The 24,246-nt window shown below is 54.2% G+C and overlaps 1 protein-coding gene across 3 annotated transcripts; it reads right to left on the reverse strand.

Moving 5' to 3' along the window:
• Positions 1 to 1,288: 1,288 nt before the first annotated feature.
• Positions 1,289 to 23,059, reverse strand: PRKCG (protein kinase C gamma). Of its 3 annotated transcripts, none has more exons than XM_058709565.1 (19): positions 22,826 to 23,059; positions 20,776 to 20,883; positions 20,092 to 20,123; positions 19,048 to 19,130; positions 13,510 to 13,621; positions 13,202 to 13,333; positions 12,057 to 12,213; positions 11,243 to 11,377; positions 10,860 to 10,947; positions 10,520 to 10,549; positions 8,952 to 9,104; positions 8,442 to 8,630; positions 7,336 to 7,427; positions 7,193 to 7,255; positions 6,598 to 6,736; positions 5,288 to 5,368; positions 3,610 to 3,717; positions 2,516 to 2,656; positions 1,289 to 2,285 (listed from the first exon to the last, which is right to left on the reverse strand). In XM_058709565.1, the coding sequence occupies exons 1-19, from the start codon at positions 22,978 to 22,980 to the stop codon at positions 2,097 to 2,099; spliced, it is 2,187 nt and encodes a 728-aa protein (XP_058565548.1). In that variant the 5' UTR covers positions 22,981 to 23,059; the 3' UTR covers positions 1,289 to 2,096. The 3 variants fall into 3 exon arrangements, with proteins under 3 accessions (XP_058565548.1, XP_058565549.1, XP_058565551.1); XM_058709566.1 differs by having other exon boundaries at positions 22,839 to 23,046; XM_058709568.1 differs by lacking the exon at positions 8,952 to 9,104 and having other exon boundaries at positions 22,826 to 23,058.
• Positions 23,060 to 24,246: the final 1,187 nt, after the last annotated feature.

Raw genomic sequence — 24,246 nt, forward strand, 5'->3', positions numbered from 1 at the left:
AGGCAGAGAGAGAGAGAGAGAGACAGGGGGGAGAGAGAGAGAGACCCTGAGAAGGAGAGAGCGCGGGGGCAATCCTGGGGCTCCCCTGAGGAGGACTGGGGCTCTGGCCAGGCCTGGGGCGGAGCCTGGGGTCTGGGCGGCTGCAGGAGGCGGGAGGGGGCGTCCCGGGCCGGGGTCCCCAGAGCAGCAGGCGGGCGCAGAGCGGAGCCGGGTCCTGCAGCCGCCGCGGAGCCGGGAGCCGGGCCAGCCCACCCCCCCCCCCCCCTGCCGTGATGTCAGCGGGGCCACTCTTAAAGGGGCAGGCCGCCCGCCGAGGGTCGGAGCGGGGCTGGGGGCTGCGGGCAGAGCATGGGGGTACCCCCACGGTGCTGGGGGAGCCAAGGGGGTCCCCAGCATCCAACTGAACCGAGTCCCCGGAACCCAAGAGTCTGCAGAGACGAGGAGACGCCGGGGCTCCCCGAGGGAGCCTGCGAAGCTCTGGGGCTCAGTCCCCTCCAAACACACAGACACAGGCACACCATTCAACCGGCCTGCCCCGGGTCTGGGACTACATTTTCCATCAGCCCCGGCGGAGAGGGGCCGCACTTGGGGGAAGGGGCCGCCGCGGTGTCTGCTGGGAACTGTAGTCGGCTGGGACTTCTTTCCACCGCCCCCCACCCCCACCCCCCTTCTCCGCAAGTGGGTCAAGGCAAAGAGGCCCGGAGGGCGCGTCCGCCGGTCTTCGGCCTCCGTGGCTGAGTCTTAACCTCACAGGTTCTGGGTGTCTGCCTGCTCTGTCGTGGGGTCTCCCAGTGATCAAGTCTCCAGACCCCTCAACGGGAGGCTGGCCTGTCATCTCCCCGCTCAGGACTGCTTCCCCCCACCCCCACCCCCGTCCCCCGCCCCGCGCCAGACTCTGGGTTTCAGTGTGTCTGTGAGCGTATGTGTTGCTCTGGGTGAGTATGTGAATGTTTGTGTCTGTGCTGGGGCGGGGGGCGGGCTCCACCGGGCATCCCCAGTGGTCTGCGTGTCCATTCCTACCTCCTTGTGCATGTGCCCACTTTGGGCCCTCGCGCCCCCCAACCCCCACCCCCTGTCTCTGCTCTTTCCCTCTCCCGCTGTGGGTCTGTTCTGCCCACTTTATGGCTCTCTCTGCTTTCCCTCTGTCTCTCTGTCGCCCCACCCCCAGCCTGTATGTGTGTGTGAGCGCGCGCGCGCGCGCGCGCGTTTCCGTGTACGTTGTCCCACCTCCACACCCCGCCCCCCTTCCTTCTTCAAGCTTTAGAAGAAAACATCCCAACACCCAGCATCAGCATCCCAAATTTATTCTCCAGCAGCTGTGGCCGGGCGAGAGAGCCAAAGAAGAGGGCAGTGGGCAGGGGGAGGAGGACAGAGCCCCCCCACCCCCAGAGTGGCAGGCACGGGAAGGGGGGGAGGGGAAGAGGGAGGGGAGGTGGAGGAGGTTCCGAGCAGGACTGGAGCCATGCACCTGGCAGGCGAGCAGTGACGGGTTCAGGGTAGGGGCGTCTAGAACAAAAGCTGATTGAGAACAGCTGGGGTAGGGATCCTTCATCCATCCCAGGAATCCCTAGAGTGTGGACGAGGCGCACGGGAGCGTGGGGGCACAGCCTCCCACTCACTCCAGAATGGGGTGGACGTCGTTGGTGGGGGGAGTGGGGGGCAGGTCAGAGGTGAAGGGTTGTTCTAGAATCCAAGTCTAGAACAGCCCACCCCATGAGACTATTTCCCAGAAAGAAAGGAGAAGAAAAAAAAAAAAAAAAAAGGAGAGACAGAGATTCTACCAACACGGAGTCTAGAACCCCACGGAGTTGGGACCGTGGTGAAGGTTCTGGTAGTGCAGAGTCCAGAACACCAAGGTGGGTGAGAATCCCGGGCTCAGCACAGCAGAGTCTAGAACACAGTGAGGCTCCAGAGACTGTATGGAGCTTAGAATGCCAGGAACGCTTGGGAGGGGCATCTAGCACCCACGGGGCAGAGGCCAGAATGCTGGGGAGCAAGATCTAAATCGGAAAGGGGGTGGAGGTGGGGGTTGGGGGGAAGGTGTAAGACTGGTGCGGGGAGGGAGCAATGGGGACACCTAGTGGTGGCAGGTGAGATTACATGACTGGCACCGGCGGCGGGCTGACGGGGCTGCGGGCGTCGGGGTGCACGAAATCCGGGTTCACGTAGGTGAAGCCTTGGAAATCGGCCTGGTCGATGCTGGCCAGAACAAGGCGGTCTGGGGGGGTCAACGCTGGCGCCGCCCGCGTAAAGAACTTGTCGAAATTCTCGCCGCTGCGTCCACACTGTGGGGAGCACGGAGAGGGAAAGATGAAATTCCGTCTGTTCCTTGGTGTCCCTCTGTGTCCCCTGTGACCATGTCCTGTCTCCTCTGGAATCAGCGCATCCTCCGTGGGCTCTGCATCTCCCGTTGGGGCGTCTCCGCAGAGGGAGCCCCACCCCACCTCTACATATGGGAATGGGAGCTCCTGGGTCCCCCATCCCCAGGGACCAGGGTTCCCGCAAGGTGGCTAACCGGACGGGGTCGGAACGGAGGCGCGATCTCCAGTCGTTCCAGCCGCTCCCAGTCCATCCAGCGGAAAAAGCCATGAGCACGGATGGCGGGCTCCCCGTCCGGCCCTGAGCCCAGGCGTTTCGCTGGGTGCTTAGTTAGGAACTGTGGAAAACACAGAGACAGACAGACAGACAGGGTCCCAGACAGGGAGGCACAGAGAACGAGAAAGGCAGAAAAGCAAAAACAGCAGAACAGAGACACAGCATAGAGAGAGGGGGGAGAGATAGAGACCCAGGGGGAGTGCAGAGACCCAGAGAAGGTGGGAGATAAAGCAGATGGGGGGGGGGCAGAGATGCGGAAAGAGAGAAGGGTGGAGATCCACGAGACAAAACCCCAGAGAGGATAAAGACACAATATGAAGGCAGAGACTCAGAGAGGAGGAGAGTTCCAGAGAGAGAAGGACCCAGTGTGTGTGTGTGTGTGTGTGTGTGTGTGTGTGTGTGTGTGTGTGTGTCAGTCGGGGGTAAGTGGGTAACAGATGCCCAGAGAGAGGGGGACACAGATACAAGGGGTTGACAGAGAGCCCAAGGGACACAGAGAAATGGTAGTGACACAGGAGGCCCCATCAAACGTAGATGGAGGCAGAGATAGGAGACAGAACCCAGAGAGTGAGAGTCAGAGAGAATGGAGACAGGAGCCAGAAACACAAGTGTGCTAATGCTCTTGGAAAAGCTGCCATAGGCTAGGCTCCTTATCCTGCATTAGCTCCATAACCCCAAGAGAGGAGACAGGCTCCCAGAGTGTGAGTGGCTTGCCCAAGATCCCCAGAGGGAAAGTGGCAGGAGTTAGGTTGACCTGATCCACCCCCTTGCAGAGGCAGGCCCTGGCCTTCCAGCACTCCCTGCAGTGAGCTGAGGGGTGGGTGCAGCAGAGAAGGAGACAGAGGCCATCATGGGACAGCAGGTGACAGCACGGCAGTCAGTAATTAATGTTCTAACAAAATCTCTGTATTATACTTTTCTAATGTGCACAGGGAACACTGCCCGGGCAACCCTGGATGGCGGCGGTGGGGCAAATGGGTTGTGTGGAGAATCTGGGGGTCAGAGGGTTCTTACCCCCTTGCAGATGGCCACAGCTTCCCGGGAAAGTGACTTGGGGTAAGTGACGGTTTGTTCCATGATAGCCTGAAACAGCTCTTCCTCATCCTCCCCATCGAAAGGGGGCTGAGGGAAGAGAGAGGAGAACGTGTCAGGACTTGACAGACTGCCTTTCCCCACCTTGCAAACCCTCAGCACCCACCGTGAACATGAACACCCCCCTCCAACATCCTGAGGAAAATTTTGACCAAACCACCAAAGCATTCTCTCCCTTCCTCTCAGACTCTTGTTTCCTATCTCAAATGGACCTTGTTTCCTATCTCAGCTCTCTGCACCTCTTTGCTGTTCTGTCTTTCTCTGCTGTGCAAAATCAGCAGGGTGTTAATTAGACAATATGTCATTTAAATAGAAGACAGGAAAAAGTGCAGGAAAACTGTAAAAACATTCTCCTGGTTGGATGAGTGGCCTCCAGTCTTCTGGAATTAGGAGACACAAAAGCAAGGCAAGGATTCTTAATGTGGGCTCTAGGAAGTCTGTTTGTGCAACTGAAGGGGCCCGTGAGCTTGAATAGGAAAAAAAGCATATCTTTATGTTTAAAAATCACCAACTGCAATTTCTCATTCCCTTCAGTTATGAATGGTGGGCAAAAAACACAAACAGTTATGAAGTACTTATAACTTCATCACCAACAGGAATCACAGATAATTTCTTATCACATTAGAGTTGCAAATATCTCAAAATATTAGTCATCTCAACTTCAAGATTACTGGTAGACTTGCCTATTTACTTCCCATCACCATGAGATATCACTATTTAATTCATGAATAGGAAATCACATATACATCCACATCCCTATGTGTAATATTTAGGCAACTGTATACATTTAAATTAAATGTATTTAGTTGGCTGAACTAAGTTAAATCAAAATTTTAAAGTTTTGATAACCATATTTCAATATGACTGATTTCCTTTGTAATCCTATTATTTTATTTCATAGATTTAAACACATTATTCTGGGGTGTCTGGGTGGCTCAGTCAATTGAGCATCCAACTTTGGCTCAGGTCATAATCTCGCAGTTTGTGAGTTCAAAGCCCCTGTTTCAGATTTTGTGTCTCCCTTGCTCTCTGCCCCTCCCCCACTCGTGCTCTGTTTCTCTCTCTCAAAAATAAATAAACATTAAAAAAAAAAATTAAACACGTTGTTCTGAGATGGGGTCCTTGTCACCAAAAAAAATACAAAAAACAAAAAACGTTTAAAGAACCCCAGGCCTGGGGTGCCTGGGTGGCTTAGTCGGTTAAGCATCCGACTTTGGCTTAGGTCATAATCTCACAGTTCGTGGGTTCGAGCCCCCTGTTGGGCTCTGTGCTGACAGCTCAGAGCCTGGAGCCTGCTTTGGATTCTGTGTCTTTCTCTCTGTTCCTCCCCTGCTTGCACTCTGTCTCTCTCTCCCTCAAAAATAAAGATTTAAAAAACAAACAAACAACGAATTTAAAGAACCCCAGGCCTATGGGAAAATAATGCTTCAGGACCAAGGACAGCGCTATCCAGGCGTGATATTGCCAACTGCTTAGCACCCCTCCTTAGATGACAGACATCACTTCCTACCCTGCTCCTTTAAGATAAAGGCCTTGTAACAGGTGGCATCCCCCGCTGTGTTGCCTTTAGGCAGGCCAGCCTGTCCCCAGCTTCCCTTACCTGTCCTGCCAACATCTCATACAACAGAACCCCAAAGGACCACCAATCAACAGACTTTCCATAGGGTTGGTAGGCAATGATCTGGTGAGAGAGGATGGAAGGCAAGGTATCATGGTTTGTGCTTTAAGAAGCCTAAGACCCCCTCTAGCCTCACCCCCAGAGAACCCTACCCACACTAAGTATTGTCAACACAAACTCTTCCCACTCAGAACACTTCAGTTCCATCTTTTTGGAAAATTCAGAAACAAAATTTTCCTACTTAGAATGTTCCTTTGGTCCCAAATATGAAGATTATCTAAGGACCAAGTCAAAAGTTCCACCCAGCCAAAATATTCTGGTAACTAGACCCTCTCCTTACAATAACAGGTGCATGAGGGCTAATTTTCAGACACCAGAGATTCTTAAATCTGGATGCATTTAAGATTCACCTAGGGGGCTGTTCCCTAGCCCTAAAGAATTCCAGCCTCAATAGACCAGAGTGAGAGTCAGTAATATGTGTGTATATTTCAAAATGTCCACGGGTGATTCTGATTCCCAGCCATGTTTTGAAACCATTGACATTATTTGGGCATTAGCATTGAATCACCCAGAAAGATTAAGGATGACACTTCCTCCTTCCAGTGAGAAAACTCGGGACACTCTATCTACTTACATACAGTCAGATCATTAGCTCCACCCCTTTAACAAAAAGTTAGAGTATATTCCACCCACCTGAAATATTCAGGAAATGCTTAGGGCTGGGGGGGGGGGTGGAGAGACACAGGCCCCACCCACTCAAGAGTACACCTTCTTAGAATAGTCCTGTAACAGGTGCTATTGTCTGAGAATTGTTACCAGTAGAGAGGGTTCCACTCTTTTAGAACACTCACCCAACTCTCTGCCCACTTAGCCTGTTTAGACACCCAGCTCTGCCCACTTGGAATGCTAACACACAGGCCTTTCTGCTCTGTTTGCTGTTAGATCACCCATGACTCATGCAAAGACCCCAGGGTTAGGGGGCACCTGGGTGGCTCAGTTGGTTAAGCAGCTGATTCCGGCTCAGGTCATGATCTCATGGTTTGTAAGTTAGAGCCCTGAGTCAGGCTCTATGCTGAGAGTTCAGAGCCTGGAGCCTACTTCCGATTCTGTGTCTCCCTCTTTCTCTGCCCCTCCCCCACTCGCCCTCTCTCTCTTCTCTCTCTGTCTCTCAAAAATAAACATTAAAAAAAAAAGACCCCAGGGTCAGCCCCCCGACATTCTGAATGTTAGACAACTGGCCATACCCACTCGGCGAACTTGTGTAGCACCAAGGACAGCCAAGGGAGGGTTACCTCAGGAGCTATGTAGTCTGGGGTCCCACAGAAGGTGCGGGTGGTGGTCCCAGGGAAGACGTTCTCCTTACACATGCCAAAGTCAGTGATTTTGATGTGTCCTTCAGCATCCAGCATCACGTTGTCTAATTTCAGGTCCCTGGGGGTAGGGGGTTGGATGGATAGGCATTGAAGGAAAGGTAGCGTTCAATGGGCTGGAGTTACAAGGTTTTGATCTTTGTTTTGTTTTTGTTTATTTTAGAGAGAGAGCACGCACATGTGTGAGCAGAGAAGAGAGGCAGAGAGAAAGAAAGAATCCCAAGCAGGCTCCATGATCAACGCAGAGCCCAATTCAGGGCTCAATCCCACAACCCTGGGATCATGACCTGAGTCAAAATCAAGAGTCAGATGTTCAACCGAGTGAGCCACCCAGGCACCCCTTTGTTTTGTTTTTCAAGTAAGCTCTAGGCCCAACGTGGGACTTGAACTCAGGATGCCGAGATCAAGAGTCGCATGCTCTATGCACTGAGCCAGCCAGGAGCCCCTAGAGCTGTAAGTTTGATCCCTTTCCCTCTAGGGGCCTGACTGCCTCCACTGAAAGGCCCAGACTGCTCACCGGTAGATGATGCCCTGATTGTGAAGGAAGAAGAGGCCGATGGCGATTTCTGCTGCGTAGAACCTAGAGAAGGAGGTGGGAGTTAGAAGCTCAAAGGCTGGGGTCCCCCTGGCCCCACCCCTCCTCTCTCAGCTGAGACTCACGCTGCATGGGGCTCCTTAAACTTGCCCAATTGCTGGATGTGGTACATCAGGTCGCCCCCGGTGACATACTCCATCACAAAATACAGACGGTCCTGCCAGAGAGGCGGGGTGCTGGTGCTTAGAGGGGGTAGGACACGTCCATTCCTGCCCACTCGAGACAAACTTGGAAGGCTCCAGATCCACACAATCAGAACTGGGAGGCCCCAATGATTCTAACCCAGCCAGCTCAGAATCTCAACCTGACATATCCCCTATTACTCCGAACTGGTCCCGCCCTCTTAGAATTGAAGGCTGAGGCCCACCATTCCCTGGAAATCCTAAGGATACCAAAACCTCTTTCCATAGCTACTCACACACAAAAGCAATCCTGACCACCTGCTAGGAACCAAAGATTTTTTTTCAGGCCTCACTTGCAATGGATACTAATGTCTTTTTTTTTTTTTTTTTTTTTTTTTAATCCAGGAATCTAACTGTGCCCATCCAGAGCTTTTTTGAAGCACTCATGCCTTCTCAAACCTCTGAAGGTTTCTGGGGCACCTGGGTGACTCAGTCGGTTGAGTGTCTGACTTTGGCTCAGGTCATGATTTCACGGTTTGTGAGTTCAAGCCCCGCATCGGGCTCTGTGCTGACAGCTCAGAGCCTGGAGCTTGCTTTGGATTCTGTCTCCCTCTCTCTCTCTGCCCCTCTCCCACTCATGCTCTGTCTGTCTCTGTCTCAGAAATAAATAAGCATAAAAAAAATTAAAAACAAACAAAAACTTCTGAAGGTTCTGACTTGTCGTCCCATTCCTCAATCTTTGGGACGCGCACCGTTTCTGATGAGACATTTACTCAGAATCCAAGAGTGACGACCACATTACTTAGCGCGCAGCTATTGGCACACCACTCACGTACTCATTTACTCAAAAATCCTTCACTCAAAAAAAAAAAAAAAAAAAACCCACCCACTCAAGACCAAGCTGGCTCAGGTCCCGCCTAGTCAGGATCCCACCCATCTGGCCACGCCCAGTCAGAGTGCGGGGGCGGGGAAGGTTCTTTTTGCCTGTAAACTCAGAATCCCAGAGCAGACGCTCGACCTGAGCCGGACTCCGCCCCTTCCTTCCTCACCGGGGTCTGGAAGGTGGAGTGCAGCTGGGTGAGAAAGTGGGGCCGGCCTCCCGGGCCTCGGCCCCCCAGGGCCAGCACGCGCTTCTCCACCAGGGTGCAGTCCACATCATCATCCTGGACGATCACGTCTTTCTTCAGGATCTTGATGGCGTAGAGCTCATCAGAGCCCCTGCGCTCAGCCAGCATCACCTAGCGACAGAGGGCCCAAAAGGCCCAGTCCATCATGGGCCTCCCCCATGCCCTCCCCCTTCAGAGACACAAAGAAATGAAATCCCAGGTCCTCCCCCTCTCTCTCAGGGACTGGGCACCCTGGTTTTGCTGACCACTCCCTCAGGGAAAGCATCAGAATCTTTATGCCTGTCCTCTCAGAGGCACTCAGGTGTCCCACTGACCCCCCTCTGGGGGGCTCAGTAGTCTAGTGTCCCTCCCCATGTACCTCCTTCCTAAGGACCAGAAATCTGAACTTTCCCCAGACATCTTCCCCTTCCCCCAGAGCCCCAGGAATCCAACCTTCCCAAAGCTGCCTTTTCCTAGAACCATGAGGAAGCTGAAGTCAGAGATGTGCAGACGTCCAGGGCTTGTCCCAAAGAAACAGCGTTTGGAGTCCGTGGGACTAGGGGATGGGGAGGGGATAGGAGAGGAAGAGGGACCCATCCGCACCCGCTGTGAGAAAGGAGAGAGATCCGAAGGTAGTCAGACCCCAGATGGGGACAAGGAGATGTCTCTAAGAGAGACAGCAGCCAAGAACGAAAGGGATGAGAAGAGAGGGAGAGAAAAAGGAAAACTGTCTCTGCCCCCCCGTCCTTGGCTTTAGAACTTGTGCTGATTTTCCATAACCTGGAGGGTTTATCATTTAACAAACAGACAGATCACTCTATGCTGTTAGATAACCCTGTTATCACCACCATGCCCCATTTTAGAGAAGAGAAAGTTGGCACAGAGACACTAAATAACTTGCCCAAAGTCACACAGCAAATAAGCAGCAGAGCCAGAAATCAAAATCCATTAAAGCCAGAGACTGTGTCTCCCCCCTTTTTGCATCTTCAACATCACCCAGCACCTGAACACCTTTACCACTCCTCCCACCTGAGTCTCCACAGAGCCTCCTCCCTCTTTCCCCCTTTGCCTCCACCATCTATTCTCTACAAACAGCATTTGTCTTGTTCCGACCTAAACCATCCTAGGCCACCTTTGATGCTCCCACGGCCCACCGGTTTAAGATAAAATCCTTCCAGTGAAGGACAAGGCACGCTCCTTCCCTCTCTGGCTTAATGTCCTACTTCTTCCCACTCTCTCCCCCCTTCAGCCCCACTGTCTTCCTGGTGCTACAGACACGCCTCACCCGCTCCCACCACAGGCCTGCTCTTCCTGCTGCCTGGAAGGATTTCTAGCCTTCAGCCTGGAAATACGGTCTCCCTCTCCTTGCACTTCCTCTGGGGCTCCCCTCCCTAGGAAGCTTTCTCTGGCGCTCCCAGGCTGAGCCAGGTGCTTCCAATTCTCCCTAGTGCCTGAGGCTACTACCTCTATTACCAAACATCTTCCTTCCAGGAGAATGTCTCCATCTGTCACTTTCTCCTACTTTGAAATCGGAGCTCCCCAGGGAATGGACTGATTCTATGCCCAGAACAGGGTTTGGCTAACAGGAAATAGGTGTTGAGAGAGTGAGAAAATGAATGGAGGAGAGAAAGGCCACAGTGACAAATAGAAAAACTCAAAAGTTCAGTTCAGCAGTCACCTCCTCAAGGATTCACCCTCCCCCAGCACCTTCCCCCCAGGCTGGATGAGTGTCTCCTCCAGGCTCCTGGGGGGGGGGGGGGGGTGGTGCTCTCTAATGCACTACATCATCCTGGAATTTAAGTATCTGTGACTGTGTCTCCACCTTGGGGACTTGGTTAAGGGTCAGATTCACCTCTGGAATGCAAGGTTTACTCAACAAGCACAAGACCACCTCCAAACCTGTGCTCATCCCGCGTGTGTGGGTGTGAAAACTGATACCAGGGGAGGGAGAAGACATGGGGAGACAGACGTAGACCACAAGGGATGAAAATGTCTCCATTCCAGGCCTGAGCTCCACGCACCTCGTACAGTTCCAGGGGGTAGTTACAGGCCTGCGGGGAGAGGGGGTGGAGGAGAAAGCCAGAGTCAGAGCCCCGAGAGAGGTAGGAGAGAGGTAGAGGATGCCCTAGAGCAGGGGGTGGGGACTCCAACCCCCCAAGCCAAGGGGATGGATAGGAACTCTAATTCCCATCATACCCTGGGGCAGGAGTCCCCTAGAAAAGCAGGGGGAAGGGAGCGCCAGGGTCTTCTGGGAATTGTAGTCCCAGGACCAGTGGGCAACCAGTGGGTGCAGGGAGGAGGCAGCTCTGAACTGTGGGTGGCAGGGCTGGGCTCCCCCTGGGAGAAATGGGGCCTGAGTACCTCAAACTTCTGGAGGAGGCTGCAGTTGTCAGCATCAGCCACTGGCACATTGTAATATTCGCCCTCCTCCTGGTTCAGTAACTTGTACCTGACATACAGAAGGAGACCAGAGTGGGGCAGGAGTCGGGCAGAAGGGGGGCACCGGCGGGAGAGGCAAAGGTATCAGAGGGGGGAAAAAGACACAGAGAGAAAGACACGGAGATGGAGAGAGTGGGATAGACGAGAGAGACACGGAGTGGGGGACACAGGAAGGGAGGAGGAGGGGAGAGGGATGGGGACAAGGGAGGGAGAAGTGCAGGGAGGCAGAATGAGGGTGGCCCGAGGAGACTGCACACAGAGATGGACAGGCCAAGGCACAGCCTCCGCCCCCGCCCAGCCCTCACCAGCCGTCCACCGGTGCCTTGAGCAGCTCCGAGACCCCGAAGGACATGGCGCCCATGAAATCATTGCGGGAAGTCCGGTCCCAGTCCCACACCTCCACGCTAAGCCTGCGCTCCACGTCTCCTGGCTTCAGGTTGCTATGGGAAGGGGGCGGTGGAGTGAGGGTCCAGCTCCCCGCTGCCTCTGCTCCCCATCCCTGGTGCTGGTGGAGCAGGCAAGCCCTTCTGGGGCGAGCTGGGGTCTGTTCCTGCTCTCTAAAGTGTCCTGTTGTCTCTGATCCTCCACGAAGGGGGTCTCCCCCAATATCAGGACCTTGAGTACATGTAGACAGCTCTCAGTCTCTCTCCGGTCCTCCCACATTCTTGGCTCCTTCCCATCCCTGTGTCCTGTCTTTTCTCTCCAGATCTCTCTCCTGAGTCTCTGTGCCCCCCTCCTTCCTCTAGGTCTCTGTCCTTCTGTCTTTCTGTTGATTGGCTTCTCTTTCTATTCCTGCCACCCTCCCCTGCTCACACCCACTCCCCATTCTGTCTCTTTGGGTTTGTGCCTTCTTCTGAGAATCCCCCCCCCCCTCCGATCTCTGTTTCACTCTAAAGTAGTGGGCTTTGATGGAGATTAAATGCACAGATATCTGTCTCTCTGCTTCTCTAACTCCAGCCCTCTCCCTCAGCCACTCTCTTCCCTCTCCCACCGCCTTTTTTTGGGATTCCCCCTATCCTAACACCTCCCACACTTTGCTCTCTGGGGTCTTGTGGGCCACCAGGACCCTCCAATCATTCTCTGTCAGTCATCACAGCATCCCCTGCACCCGAAGCTCACAACACAAAGGTCTCGTTCCACACAGGGTTTAGCGTGGCTTTCACGGTCCGGGTCTTTTGCTTTGTCAAGTTCCGAGGGTCTGGGATGAGCTTCAGCTTCACGTAGGGGTCAGACAGACCATTGGGGTCCATTGGGATAAGGTTACGGGCCTCGCCAACTGAGAGAGGAAGTGAAGGGGTGTAGGCTGGGTTAGAGATCCAGGAAGAGGCCCCGGAGTTTTCCCCAGTGGCAATCCCAAATCCAAGCGCTCAGCCTTTCTCCTGACCCAGGTATCCAGAAGATGAGGCATAAAGCCCTTTCCCCAGCCAGGGACCCAGAAATCGAACCCAAAGCCCCCTCCTCCCTTAGGACCCCAGAGTGAGGACCCTGGCCACGTCACCTATAGTAATCCCAAGCCTCCCTCGGAACCAGATTTTCTCTCATCCCCCACTCCCAAGGACCTTGATCTAAAATGGCCATTAAGAGGCCCTGAAAGGGGCACCTGGGTGGCTCAGTTGGTTAAGCATCCAACTTTCGCTCAGGTCATGATCATGGGGTTTGTGGGTTCGAGCCTCACATCGGGCTCTGTGCTGACAGCTCAGAGCCTGGAGCCTGCTTCGGATTCTGTGTCTCCCTCTCTCTGTCTCTCCCCTGCTTGCCCTTTCTCTCTCTCTGTCTCTCAAAAATAAACATTTAAAAATTTTTTAAAAAGGGGCACCTGGGTGGCTCAGTCCGTTGGACATCCGACTTTGGGTCAGGTCATGATCTCACAGTTGGTGAATTTGAGCCCTGTGTAGGGCCCTGTGCTGACAGCTCAGAGCCTGGAGCCTGCTTTGGATTCTGTGTCTCCCTCTCTCTCTTCCCCTCCCCCTCCGCTCATGCTCTGTCTCTCTCTCTCAAAAATAAATAAACATTAAAAAAATTAAAAAATAAATAAAATTAATTAATTAATTAATTTTTAAAAATGGCCCTGAAAGTCACAAGTCAAGGCTAGAGTCCAGGCTATAGGTTGGAAGGGGCGTGGCTGGGTGGCGCTCAGCCTTTGCAGACGGGGGTCAGGATTGTGGGCGGGACCTTCCGGTTCGGCTGGGTGGGCCGCTCAGGTGCACCCTGCCCTTCCGGCGGGGGTAGAAGGGGAGGGACCAGACAGAGGGGCGGGGCCTCACCTGTGACGTGGATCTCATCCGCGGTCGGTGCTCGGATCTCCAGCTGCAGGCGCCCTCGGCGCTCCGTGTGGTCCACCCCGCACAGAGAGGGCACGCTGCGCACACAGCGGCGGTGCACGTTCATTTCGCAGCCTGGGGGAGGGGAGGGGGGGACAAAACGGGAGGTGGCACTTCTGGCCGCCCCCCAACTCCAGACTCCGTCCCCCGGCCCTACCCGGAACCCAGACACTGTGCTTTGACCCACCCCCCCCCACCCCACCCCCCGGAGCGCCAGGTTCGGCCAGGAGCAGCAAGCGTGGACTACTCACAGGAGCATTTCATGCCCTGGTGCACCAGCCCATAAAGAAGGGAGCCACAGTGGTCGCAGAAGGTGGGGCTGCTGTAGCTGTGCAGACGGAACTTGTGCTTGTTCCGGGGGTCCTGGGGGCCGAGGGGAGACATCAGAGGGGGTAAGGAGAGAGAGAGAGAGAGAGAGAGGGAAGCCCTTTGAACGCTTCCTCCTTCCGCCTTGCTCTCCCAGTCCTGCTCCTCCTCACTCATTCACGCTACAGTATTTATTGAGTGCCTGCTGTGTGCCAGGCACTGTTCTTGGTGCCAGGACCAGCCGTGAACAAAGAAACAAAAACTGCTGTCCACATGGAGTTTACTTTCTAGGGAAGGGAGACAGAAAATAAACACTGAATAAATGAAAGAGTATGATGCATGGTAACAGGTGCTCTGGAGAAAAACGAAGCAGGCAAGTGTCAGCCAGGGGTGGGGGCGTTTAAATTTGCATAGAGTGATTAGGGTGGGCTTCGCTAACAAGGTGGGATTTGAACAGAACCTGAAGGTGGTGGCGGCTCCTATCGTCCCATAGTCCCTATGCTCCACCCCCCTCCCCAAAGCTATTTTCGAGCACTTGTGGGCCACAATGAAGCCAGATCCCTCACTGTCAGCCTCTGTCAATGTCTGCCCACTCTTGATCTGCCTTCTCTGAGCCCCTTGTGAAATGGGGAATAGAACCTCTCCATTAAAAGGACCCCTCGGTTAATGAAAGACCAAGTGTCGGGGTGCCTGCCTGGCTGGGTCGGTAGACATGTGACTCTTGATCTCGGGGGTTGGAGTCTGGGTCCCACATTGGGTGCAGAGATTACTTTAAAAAATAAATTTGGGGGCTCCTGGGTGGCTCAGTCAGTGAAGCATCTGACCTTGTCTCAGGTTGTGATCTCACAGTTTGTGCGTTCAAGCACCTCGTTAGGCTCTCTGCTGTTAGCATGGGACCCTTTTGGGATCCTCTGTCTCCCTCTCTCCTCTGCTCCTCCCCCACTCATTCTCTCTCCCTCTTCGATAAATAGAACTTTAAAAATTAAAATAATAATAATGATTTAAAAAAAAGAAAGATTCAATGTAAACTGCATAGCAGGGCCTGGCATGTTAAATGTGTTAAGTACGGTTATTCTTACTGCTGTGGTTACTATTAGTGATTTTATTGTGGTCCTCACATACACCTGGGTTTAAATAAGGGCGAGGCCATTTACCAGCTGTGTGATTTGGGGCAAGTTAGTGCCCAATTTTGAGCCTCAGTGTCCTCCTCTACCCAGTGGAAATAATCTAAATCTTGAAGCAATGCTAAATGTCCAGAGTGCAATTAAGCATGAATTTAGGACACCAGTAAGACATTCCTTCCCCACCCCTGGCCATGTCTGAGTGTTAAATAAGTTGGTATTTGTCTTTTTCTAGGAATGCATTGCAAAAGTTATGATAGGTGATGGGGCACCTCAGTGGCTAGGTCAGTTAAGCATCTGATTTCGGCTCATGGGTTTGAGCCCCGCGTCGGGCTCTGTGCTGACAGCTCAGAGCCTGGAGCCTGCTTCAGATTCTGTGTCTCCCTCTCTCTCTGCCCCTCCCCTGCTCACCTCTCTCTCTCTCTCTCTCTCTCTCTCTCTCTCTCTCTCTCTCTCTCTCTCTCTTAAAAATAAATAAACATAGGGGCGCCTGGGTGGCGCAGTCGGTTAAGCGTCCGACTTCAGCCAGGTCACGATCTCGAGGTCCGTGAGTTCGAGCCCCGCGTCAGGCTCTGGGCTGATGGCTCGGAGCCTGGAGCCTGTTTCCGATTCTGTGTCTCCCTCTCTCTCTGCCCCTCCCCCATTCATGCTCTGTCTCTCTCTGTCCCAAAAATAAATTAAAAAGCGTTGAAAAAAAAATAAAAATAAAAATAAAAAAAAAAACAAAACAAAACAATTGGTGCCCTGGGTGGCTCAGTGGGTTAAGCTGCCAATTTCGGCTCAGGTCACGATCTCACAGTTTGTGGGTTTAAGCACCGCATCAGGCTGTGTGCCGACAGCTCAGAGCCTGGAGCCTGTTTCCGATTCTGTGTCTCCCTCTCTCTCTGCCCCTCCCCCATTCATGCTCTGTCTCTCTCTGTCCCAAAAATAAATAAAAAAGCGTTGAAAAAAAAAATTAAAAAAAAAAATAAATAAGTAAACATAAAAAAAGAAGAGTTATCCGAGGTGAAAATTCAGGATATTCTTGGGCTTTTATTTATTTTACAGGTTTTTTTTAAGTTTATTTAAGAGAGAGTGTGTGAGCAGGGGAGGGCCAGAGGAGAGGGGGGAGAGAGAATCCCAAGCAGGCACCACACTGTCAGTACAGAGGCTAATGTGGGGCTCGAACTCTCAAACTATGAGATCATGACCTGAGCCGAGATCAGGAGTCAGATGCTTAACTGACTGAGCCACTCAGGTGTCCCCTACCTTGCAGCTTAGTGGGGACTCTAATTTGAATGACACTCAGGTGCAGTGATCTCTTTCGATGCTCCCGGCCTCTAAAGATCTTCAGCTGACCCTAACTCAGCTGCACTAAGTGATGGTCTACATAACAGCCCTCAGCAGGACACCGGACACAGACACACAGGCTCCACCACTCCACAGAGAGAAGCCCTTATTATCCTCAAGGTGAAATCACTACTAAAAAGGACACAGGACCACAGCCCCAATTAGATAGATTAGCGTCCACATTTTGACTCTGCCCACCATCCAGCTCTGTGGCTCCCCCCACCCCCCACCGCCGCTTTGCAGAGACCCAGCCATCCTCCCTATAAGATGGGTCCATGAGGTCTCCCTGAAAGGGGTCTAAAGGAAATCATGCTTGCCAAGCCTTCACCATTTCCTTAGCCCTTGATCCACGTTACTTACAACAAGATCAAAAGCATTAAGAAGAAGAAGAAGGAAAAAAAAGCTGGAGTGATATAGAGGAAGACCCCTCTTCAGTTTTTGCCTCTGTTTCTTCATGGGATATAGTCATAATTCTACAAGGATGATAACGGATATATTGTCTCTTGTCATATATCAGGTACCGTCCCAAATACTCGACTCATTTAGTCCTCAAAGCAATCCTGTAAGGCAGGCATGATCATCAGCCCCTTCTATAGATGAGGAACTGAAGGGGTGCTCAATATATGTTCTGTGAAATCACATTCTCTATGCAAACTTCAATTTTCTTCGCCTAACCAGCTGGCAAAATGTCCCATGGACTTCCGTAGATTTCTCTCTCCCTTTCTGTCTCTGTCTCCATTTTTCATTCCGTCTCTTTCTCCATCTGCTAATCATAAAACTATCTCCACCCCTCTGTCAAAAGCTGGGCTAGACTCTGAAGTCACTCGGCTTCGTTGAACTATCAAAACAAGCCTGGGGGGGGGGGTTGGGGGCGGTGCCTGGGTGGCTCAGTCAGTTGAGTACCTGACTTCTGTTCAGGTCATGATCTTGGTCATGATCTCCAGGTTTGTGGGTTTGAGCCCCATGTTGGGCTCTGTGCTGACAGCTCAGAATCTGGAGCCTGCTTTGGATTCTCTCTCTCCCTCTCTCTGTCCCTCCCCCACTCATTTTCTCTCTCTCTCTCAAAAATAAATGAACATTAAAAACAAAAAAACTAGGGGCGCCTGGGTGGCGCAGTCGGTTAAGCGTCCGACTTCAGCCAGGTCACGATCTCGCGGTCCGTGAGTTCGAGCCCCGCGTCAGGCTCTGGGCTGATGGCTCAGAGCCTGGAGCCTGTTTCCGCTTCTGTGTCTCCCTCTCTCTCTGCCCCTCCCCCGTTCATGCTCTGTCTCTCTCTGTCCCAAAAATAAATAAAAAACGTTGAAAAAAAAATTAAAAAAAATAAATAAATAAAATAAAATAAAAACTAAAAAACTAAAAACCAAAAAACACAAGCTTGGGTATGTCTAGATTAATGCTGTCCCACCCAATAGCCACTAACCACAAGTGGCTATTTAAATTTAAATCAATCCTGGGGCGCCTGGGTGGCTTGGTCAGTTAAGAGTCCAACTTTGGGACTTCGGCTCAGGTCATGATCTCACGGCCCATGAGTTCGAGCCCCGCGTCGGGCTCTGTGCTGACCGCTCAGAGCCTGCAGCCTGTTTCAGATTCTGTGTCTCCCTCTGTCTCTGCCCCTCCCCTGTTTATGCTCTGTCTCTCTCTGTCTCAAAAATAAATAAACGTTGAAAAAAAATTAAAAAAAAAATTTAAATCAATCCGGGGCGCCAGGATGGCTCAGTTGGTTAGGTTAAGTAAGGTCTGACTCTTGATTTCAGCTCAGGTTATGGTCTCAGTTCATGGGTTCAGGGCCTCATGTCGGGCTCTGCACTAAGAGTGCAGGCCTGCTTGGGATTCTCTCTCCCCCTCTCTCTCTTCCCCTCCTTTCCTCATATGTGCATGTGTTCTCTCTCTCTTTCAAAATAAATAAACATGAAAAAAATTTAAAAAATAAATTTAAATCAATTCAAATTAAATGGAATTTTAGATTTCCATTCCTCAGTCACAGTGACCCCTCTCAAGCACTCCTCTAGCCAGCTATGCGGGGCTGGTGGCTGCCATATTGGACGGCATAGATAGAGAACATTTCCATCACTGCACAAAGCTCTATTGGTCAACACTAGACCTTCAGCCCCATTTTATAGAGGGGAAATTGAGGCTCAAAGAGAAAAGCCCCCAAGCCAGACAGAAAGTGAAGGGGCACATAGGATCCACTGTTCTTGTAAGTGGATCCAACATCCCCCTGATGTGAAGGGTGAAGGGGAGGGAGGGAGACAGAGGTGTGTGTATCTGTGTGTGTTCATGGGGGACCTATAATGCACATGTGTGTGCTCATGGGGGAGATATATATACACACACACACACACACACACACATATATGCATATGCACATGTGTGCGTGTGTGTGCATGAGAGATCTGTACTTGCACATGTGTGTGAATGTGCATTGCAGGGTCTCTCTGGGCCTGCCTCCCTCTGGGCAACTTCTAAGCGATTCTCCATATCTACCATTTTCTATTCTAGCTTCTCTCTCTGGGTATCTGCAGCCCTGTCTCTCTGAGTTTCTTGTCTCTGTCTGTCTCTCTCAGTCCCTGTGGCTCGCCTTTTCCTTCCGCCTGCGTTGCTGTCTCTGTTCCAATCCTCTGTCTGTCTGTCCGTCTCAGTCTCTCTGTCTGGGTCTCTATCATTATCTTTTTCTGCATTTCTGTGATTCTGTCTTATCTGTATCTGCATCAATAGTTGTCTGTCCCTCAACTCTCTGTTTTTTTAAATCTCTTGACCCCTGGATGACAGCCCACCCTCTCCAATGTTGGTCTTTGGTCCCCTCACACCTGCCTCCTCTCTGTCCCCCACCTATGTCCCCAGCCTGTCTCAGCCCCTCTCATTTCCCCTTTCCAGGCCAAGGGCAGGGAAACTGGGCCAGACTAGCTCCCCCTATCTCTCCAGCCCCCCTCCCCTCCCAGCCTTAAAAATAGCAGGAGAAATTGGGACGGACGCCGAGGGGGTGAGGGCGGGGGTGCGGCCCAAGGAGGAAGAATCAGGTGTCCGGGCACTCACATCCGTCTGGGGGCCCTTCCCAGCGCCTGGACACTCGAAGGTCACAAATTCGTGGCATCGTCGATGAACCACAAAGCTGCAAACTGAAGGTGAGAATCATAGAGACACAGAGACAGAGAGTGAGCCTAATGGACAGAAAATCAGAGAGAAGGAGACTCCAACAGAAAGAAAACCAGAGGTGGGGGGGTGCCAAAATAGAGTTCAATAGAGAGCAAATCAAAGGAGAGACCCCAACATGGAATGGGGGAGAAAAACCAGGAGACAGAAATTCAAGAGATGGACCCCAAAACAGGCAAGAGAGAATCACAGAGCAGAGAGAACCCAGTGCCTACACACAGCCAAAGGGAGACACAGAGACGCAGAGACGGAGTGAGGAAGACAGAGAGACAGGGACACAGAGAAAATAGGATCCCGTCGACAGAGACAAGAAAGCAAGAAAAGAGGCAGGCCAAGGAGGAGGGAGAAACAGAGAGATGTCCTCTGATAGAACGGAGAGAGCAGCAACTTGGGCAGAAGTGAGTCTGGGGGCGCCACTGCAGCCTCCCCCTCCCTGACTCACTCTGTTCTCAGCAGTGGCAGCTGGTGCTTTAGGACTCGCCCCCCTCTCCCGCCCCCCAGAACTGCCAGCCCCGCCCGGCCCCCACCCGCCCATTGGTGACCCCGCCCGGGCCTGCCCCTGCCTAGGACTGTTGCTGTTGTCATGGCGACAGCAGCTTGAAGGGGGGGGGCTCTGACTTCGCATCTCCAGCCCCCCCCTTTCAGCTCCCCTTTTCCAAATCTCTCTGTTCCCATGGCAACAGATTCTCCAAATATCTGTCCCCACCTGGAGCCGGCCGAGGGAGGGGCCCCCAGCACCACCTCCGCGGTGGCCCCGCCGTCAGAGCTCCCTCCCCACCGCAGGCTGTGTCTTTGCCACACCCCCCGCCCCGGGCTCCCCCGCGCCTCTCTGGGGACCAAAGAACACGTGTGTCAAGCCTCCTGGGCCGTGGGTCCCCAGCCTCCACCCTCCTGAAGGTCCCAGGAGTCCAGATCCCCAGCTCTTACCTTGACATTGCAGGCCTTGTTTCCCAATGCCCCTGCAAGATCAAGGATCAGAGGTCAGTGCAGATAAGGGTACCTGGGCCTCCCACCTCTGCCGGCCACACTGCGTCTGACTCCCTCCTGTAGCAAGACCCCGGAGTCGAGCCCCAGCTGCCTCGTTTACTGGAACCCAGAAATTCTGACCTCCAGCCTTTCTTCTCTCAGACCCAGGAACCCAGGCCCCCAGTCCTTCTTCTCTCAGACCCAGGAGCCCAGGCCTCCAGCTCCTCCTCCCTCAGAACCAGGAATCCGGGGCCCCAGCCCCTCCTCCGTCAGACCCTGGGGTCCGGGTCCCCAGCCCCTCCTCCCTCAGACCCTGGGGTCCGGGTCCCCAGCCCCTCCTCCCTCAGACCCAGGGGTCGGGGTCCCCAGCCCCTCCTCCCTCAGACCCAGGGGTCGGGGTCCCCAGACCCTCCTCCCTCAGACCCAGGGGTCCGGGTCCCCAGCCCCTCCTCCCTCAGACCCTGGGGTCCGGGTCCCCAGCCCCTCCTCCCTCAGACCCAGGGGTCCGGGTCCCCAGCTCCCTCCTCCCCTAGGACCAGGCGCCAGGGTTGCAGCCCTCTCCTTCCCGAGCACTCCGGGTCTGGGGTGACAGGAGTCTCTATCCCTCGTTGCCTCCTCCCTCAGGCCCCCAGCCCCTTCCCTCACCAGATGAAGTCTGTGCAGTGGCTGCAGAAGGTTGGCTGCTTGAAGAAGCGGGCGGTGAACTTGTGGCTCTTGACTTCGTGGACCACCTTCTGCCTCAGAGCCCCCTTTCTGCAAAACAGGGGCCGGGGTCCCCCCTCTGAATCGCCTCCGCCGGGGCCCAGGCCTGCCATGGCCCCAGGAACGTAGCAGGGACCAGGATCCCGCCTTGCAGGGGCAAACAGGTAGAAGGGCGAGGAGCCGGAGACTCGGGAGAGCACTGAGCCACGGGGAGACTGCGAGGAGGGAAGGAGAGGGGCGAGGCACCTCCAGGCGCGGAGCGCAGGGCAGGGAGCGGCACCCCGGGGCGCGCCCGCTCCGCCAGGGGGAGCGGGCGGGCAGGGCGGAGAGCCGAGGGCAGGGGCGCCGAGGAGCCCGAGGCAAGGGCGGCGGCGGCGGCGGGAGCTCCAAGCTCAAGCACCTGCTGAAATGTGGGAGCCCCGGCTGGGGGGAGGCGTTGCCATGACGACCGAGGGGCGGGGTTTCAGCTTAAAGGCGTCCCTCCGCCCCCCCCCCCCCCCCACTCCCGGAGGCTCGGGACAAATGCCCTCCCCGCTCCCAACACACGTGCGCACACCCGCTCTGGGGGCTGGCTGGAGGGAGGGGGGCATCCTCTGAGAGGCGCCCTCCCCGCCCCCCACCCCCTCCTCCTGTTGCCTGGCCGGGTCCTCCTCCCCACCGGGGGGCCTCGGTGGGCCCGGTTAGCCCTATGAGACGCCACCCGGATCTCGGGGTTTCTGACTGTGTCACTCGGCCTCATGACACGAACTTTGCTGTCAGTGCTGGGGACCCAGTGCTGAACGGGGAGGCCTGGTGTCTCACTTTCTCGTCTGCTGCTCAGGCCTTGATTTCTGTCTCCCGGCCTGGGTCTACGTCTCCTTCTGGGACGATCTCTTGTTCTTGGTCTCTCTGTCTCTGCTGCGTGTCTCCTTTATGCCTGTCGCCTGTGACCCTCGCTGGGTCTCGGGGTCTCTCTCTTTCTCAGAGGTGTCCGTCTCACTGTGAATCAGTGTCCCTCGGCCTCTCCCTGCAGGTCTCCTAAATTCCTGCTTCTCTGTCTCCCAGAAGCTCTCCCTCTTCCTGACTCTGTACGTCTTTCTGGCCCTGTGACTCTCTCTCTCTCTCAATCGGGGACTCAGTCTGTGATTCTGTGGGCCTCTGTGTCTCCCTCCCTCTGCGTCTTTCTCTTTTGAGAGGCAATCTCTGTCTCCCCCACCCCTTCAGTCCTTGCTGTCTCTCCCGCTCTCCCACTGTGTCCCTGTCTCTGTAAGTACTTTTGTCTCTGTCTCTGCAAACCTCGCTGACCCACTCTTGGGCTCAGTCCCATCCTCTGTCGCTGGGGGTCTCTCTCTGAATGAGTTCATTGGTCTCTCTCCTTCTCCCCCTCCCCCCCCCCCCAAACGCCCCCCACCTTTCTCACCCTCCCTGGCTATGAACCTCTCTCTTCGTCTCTGGGGGGTCTCCGCCTCCCTCCACGTCTCTCCCCCTCTCTGGCTCTGGAAAACCCTGTGCCTCTCTGTCGGTCTCCTCCTGTCTCCCGTCCGTCGCTCTGCCCGCGTCTTTGCCTCTCTCAGGTCGCGCACCGGCCCCGCCACCCCCACCCCTACCCCCAACTCCCGTGCGCGTCCGGGTCCCGGCTCCCGGAGACCCGCTCTGTTGCCAAGGGCAACCACGGCCCTCCTCGGGCGGCGGAGTGCAGTGCATCCTGGGACCTGTAGTCTGAGCCTGCGGACCGCCTGTTGCGGCGACGCGGCCGAGAACTTCGTTTCCCGGCGTGCCCCGCGATAGAGGGCGGGGCGCCACGGGCGGGGACCCGGGGAGCCCACCACACCTTCTCTGGGAATTTTGGGGTTTCGGGTCGGGCTTCCCGAAGCCGAAGAGGAGGTGAGGGAATCCGACTCTCCTCCTACCCCCCCCCCCCAGATATGGGGGCGTTCTGGCCTTGCCAGCCACCTCCAGGCGTGCGCCCTGCGCAAGGGCAAGTGTAGGGGTGGGAGTGGTCCTGGAAGCTGACCTGAGAATCCCACCTTGGTCTGCTTGGCTGCTTTCCTCCACCACCAGCACACCACCCCCGGGGTCTGGAGCTGCTCTCTCTGGTGCCTTCCAGAGTGGGTTCAAGCATGGGATGGGGTGGGGAGGGGGCGAGACGCCCTTGCAGGAGGCAGGCATCGGTGTAGGTCGGAATTCTGGGGTGCACGCTGCACAGATCAAAAGGAGACTTCTCCTGGCTGGAAATCGGTGCGTCTGTTCTAATTAGCCTTTCCCGCCCTTCCGGGGGGGGGGGGGGGAGGAGGGACCCCCTCCCTCCCTCCTTTGAGATAGCTCTCCCCAGTTGCTTTTGCTGGGGTCCAAGTGCATAAAATAGGTTGCATGATCCTGGAATTTTTGCAGACTTCTGTTTAGATATTTGTGATTCTCCTCCGGCTGGAGAATCCGACAACAGGAATTTCTGTGGGACAGAATCATTGTAGGAGTAATTCGTTTGCTCTTTATCGGGGTCTTCTGTGGAACGGTTGTCAGGGAGCTTAGAACTAAAGGAAAGAAGGAGCTGATGGTGGGAACGCAGGCAGGGTCAGATCCTGAAGGCCCAGACTGGAGCTTTGGTATTACCTGTAGGCAGTGGGTAGTAGGATGTGGAAGGATTTGAGCAGGGGAGGGCAGTATCAGACCTGGATGCTAGAAGCATCCCTCTGGGGCCAAGGTGGGCTAGGGGTGGGCTAGTCAAGGGGGAGGCTGAGATGCTAGTTCAGGAGAAACAAAATACCTGAGCTAGGTCAGGAGCCTGGAGAAGGGGACAGTTGAAGAAAGGACAGACAGTGTCTGGTGAGCCACTGACAGAAGTCGGGGAAGAACCAGTGCCTGGATTCTCAGCTGTGGGAGCCTGTTCTTGAGATTGGAAACCTAAAGAGTTGATTTTGGAAGAAACATTGCACTCAGATGGAGACACTGTATTTCTGAGGTGCTCCTGGAGTCCGAGGAAGGATAAATCTTGTCCGTTTCGATCCTAACTAGTTCTGGTTGGAGAGAGTAAATTGGGAGATTCAAAAGATAAAGTTATCCCCTTCTGGGGCACCTGGGTGGCTCAGTTGGTTAAGCATCCAACTTCAGCTCAGGTCATGATCTCACGGTTTGTGGGTTTGAGGCCCGTGTCAGGCTCTGTGCTGACAGCTCGGAGCCTGGAGCCTGCTTCCGACTCCGTGCTTCCTTCTTTCTGCCTTTCTCCTGCTCCCCCCCTCTCTCACTCTCTCTCAAAACAAAACAAAACAAAAAGAATAAACATTAAAGTTGTCCCCTTTTCCCACCAGTCCTAAGAATCTAGTCCTTGCCCTCTCTCCTGGAGCCCTCCCCAGTAATAAAGCAAGCACAATTTTTTTCTTTTATCTTTATATTGATGTAAAAAAAAAAAATTATGGATGTGGGAATAGGGCGACGGAC

The sequence above is a fragment of the Neofelis nebulosa genome, chromosome 17 (assembly GCF_028018385.1).
Source record: "Neofelis nebulosa isolate mNeoNeb1 chromosome 17, mNeoNeb1.pri, whole genome shotgun sequence".
Lineage (NCBI taxonomy): Eukaryota > Metazoa > Chordata > Mammalia > Carnivora > Felidae > Neofelis > Neofelis nebulosa.

Excerpts from the sequence above, each read along its gene's own strand:
- PRKCG (XM_058709565.1), bottom strand. The coding sequence starts at position 22,980 with ATGCCTGCCTCCTGCAAGGGCGTCTCGCCCCCTCCCCACCCCATCCCA. Across the intron at positions 20,124-20,775 it reads CACTGCACAGACTTCATCTG|GGGCATTGGGAAACAAGGCC; the intron begins GTGAGGGAAGGG and ends TTGATCTTGCAG. Across the intron at positions 2,286-2,515 it reads CTCCGTTCCGACCCCGTCCG|TGTGGACGCAGCGGCGAGAA; the intron begins GTTAGCCACCTT and ends TGCTCCCCACAG.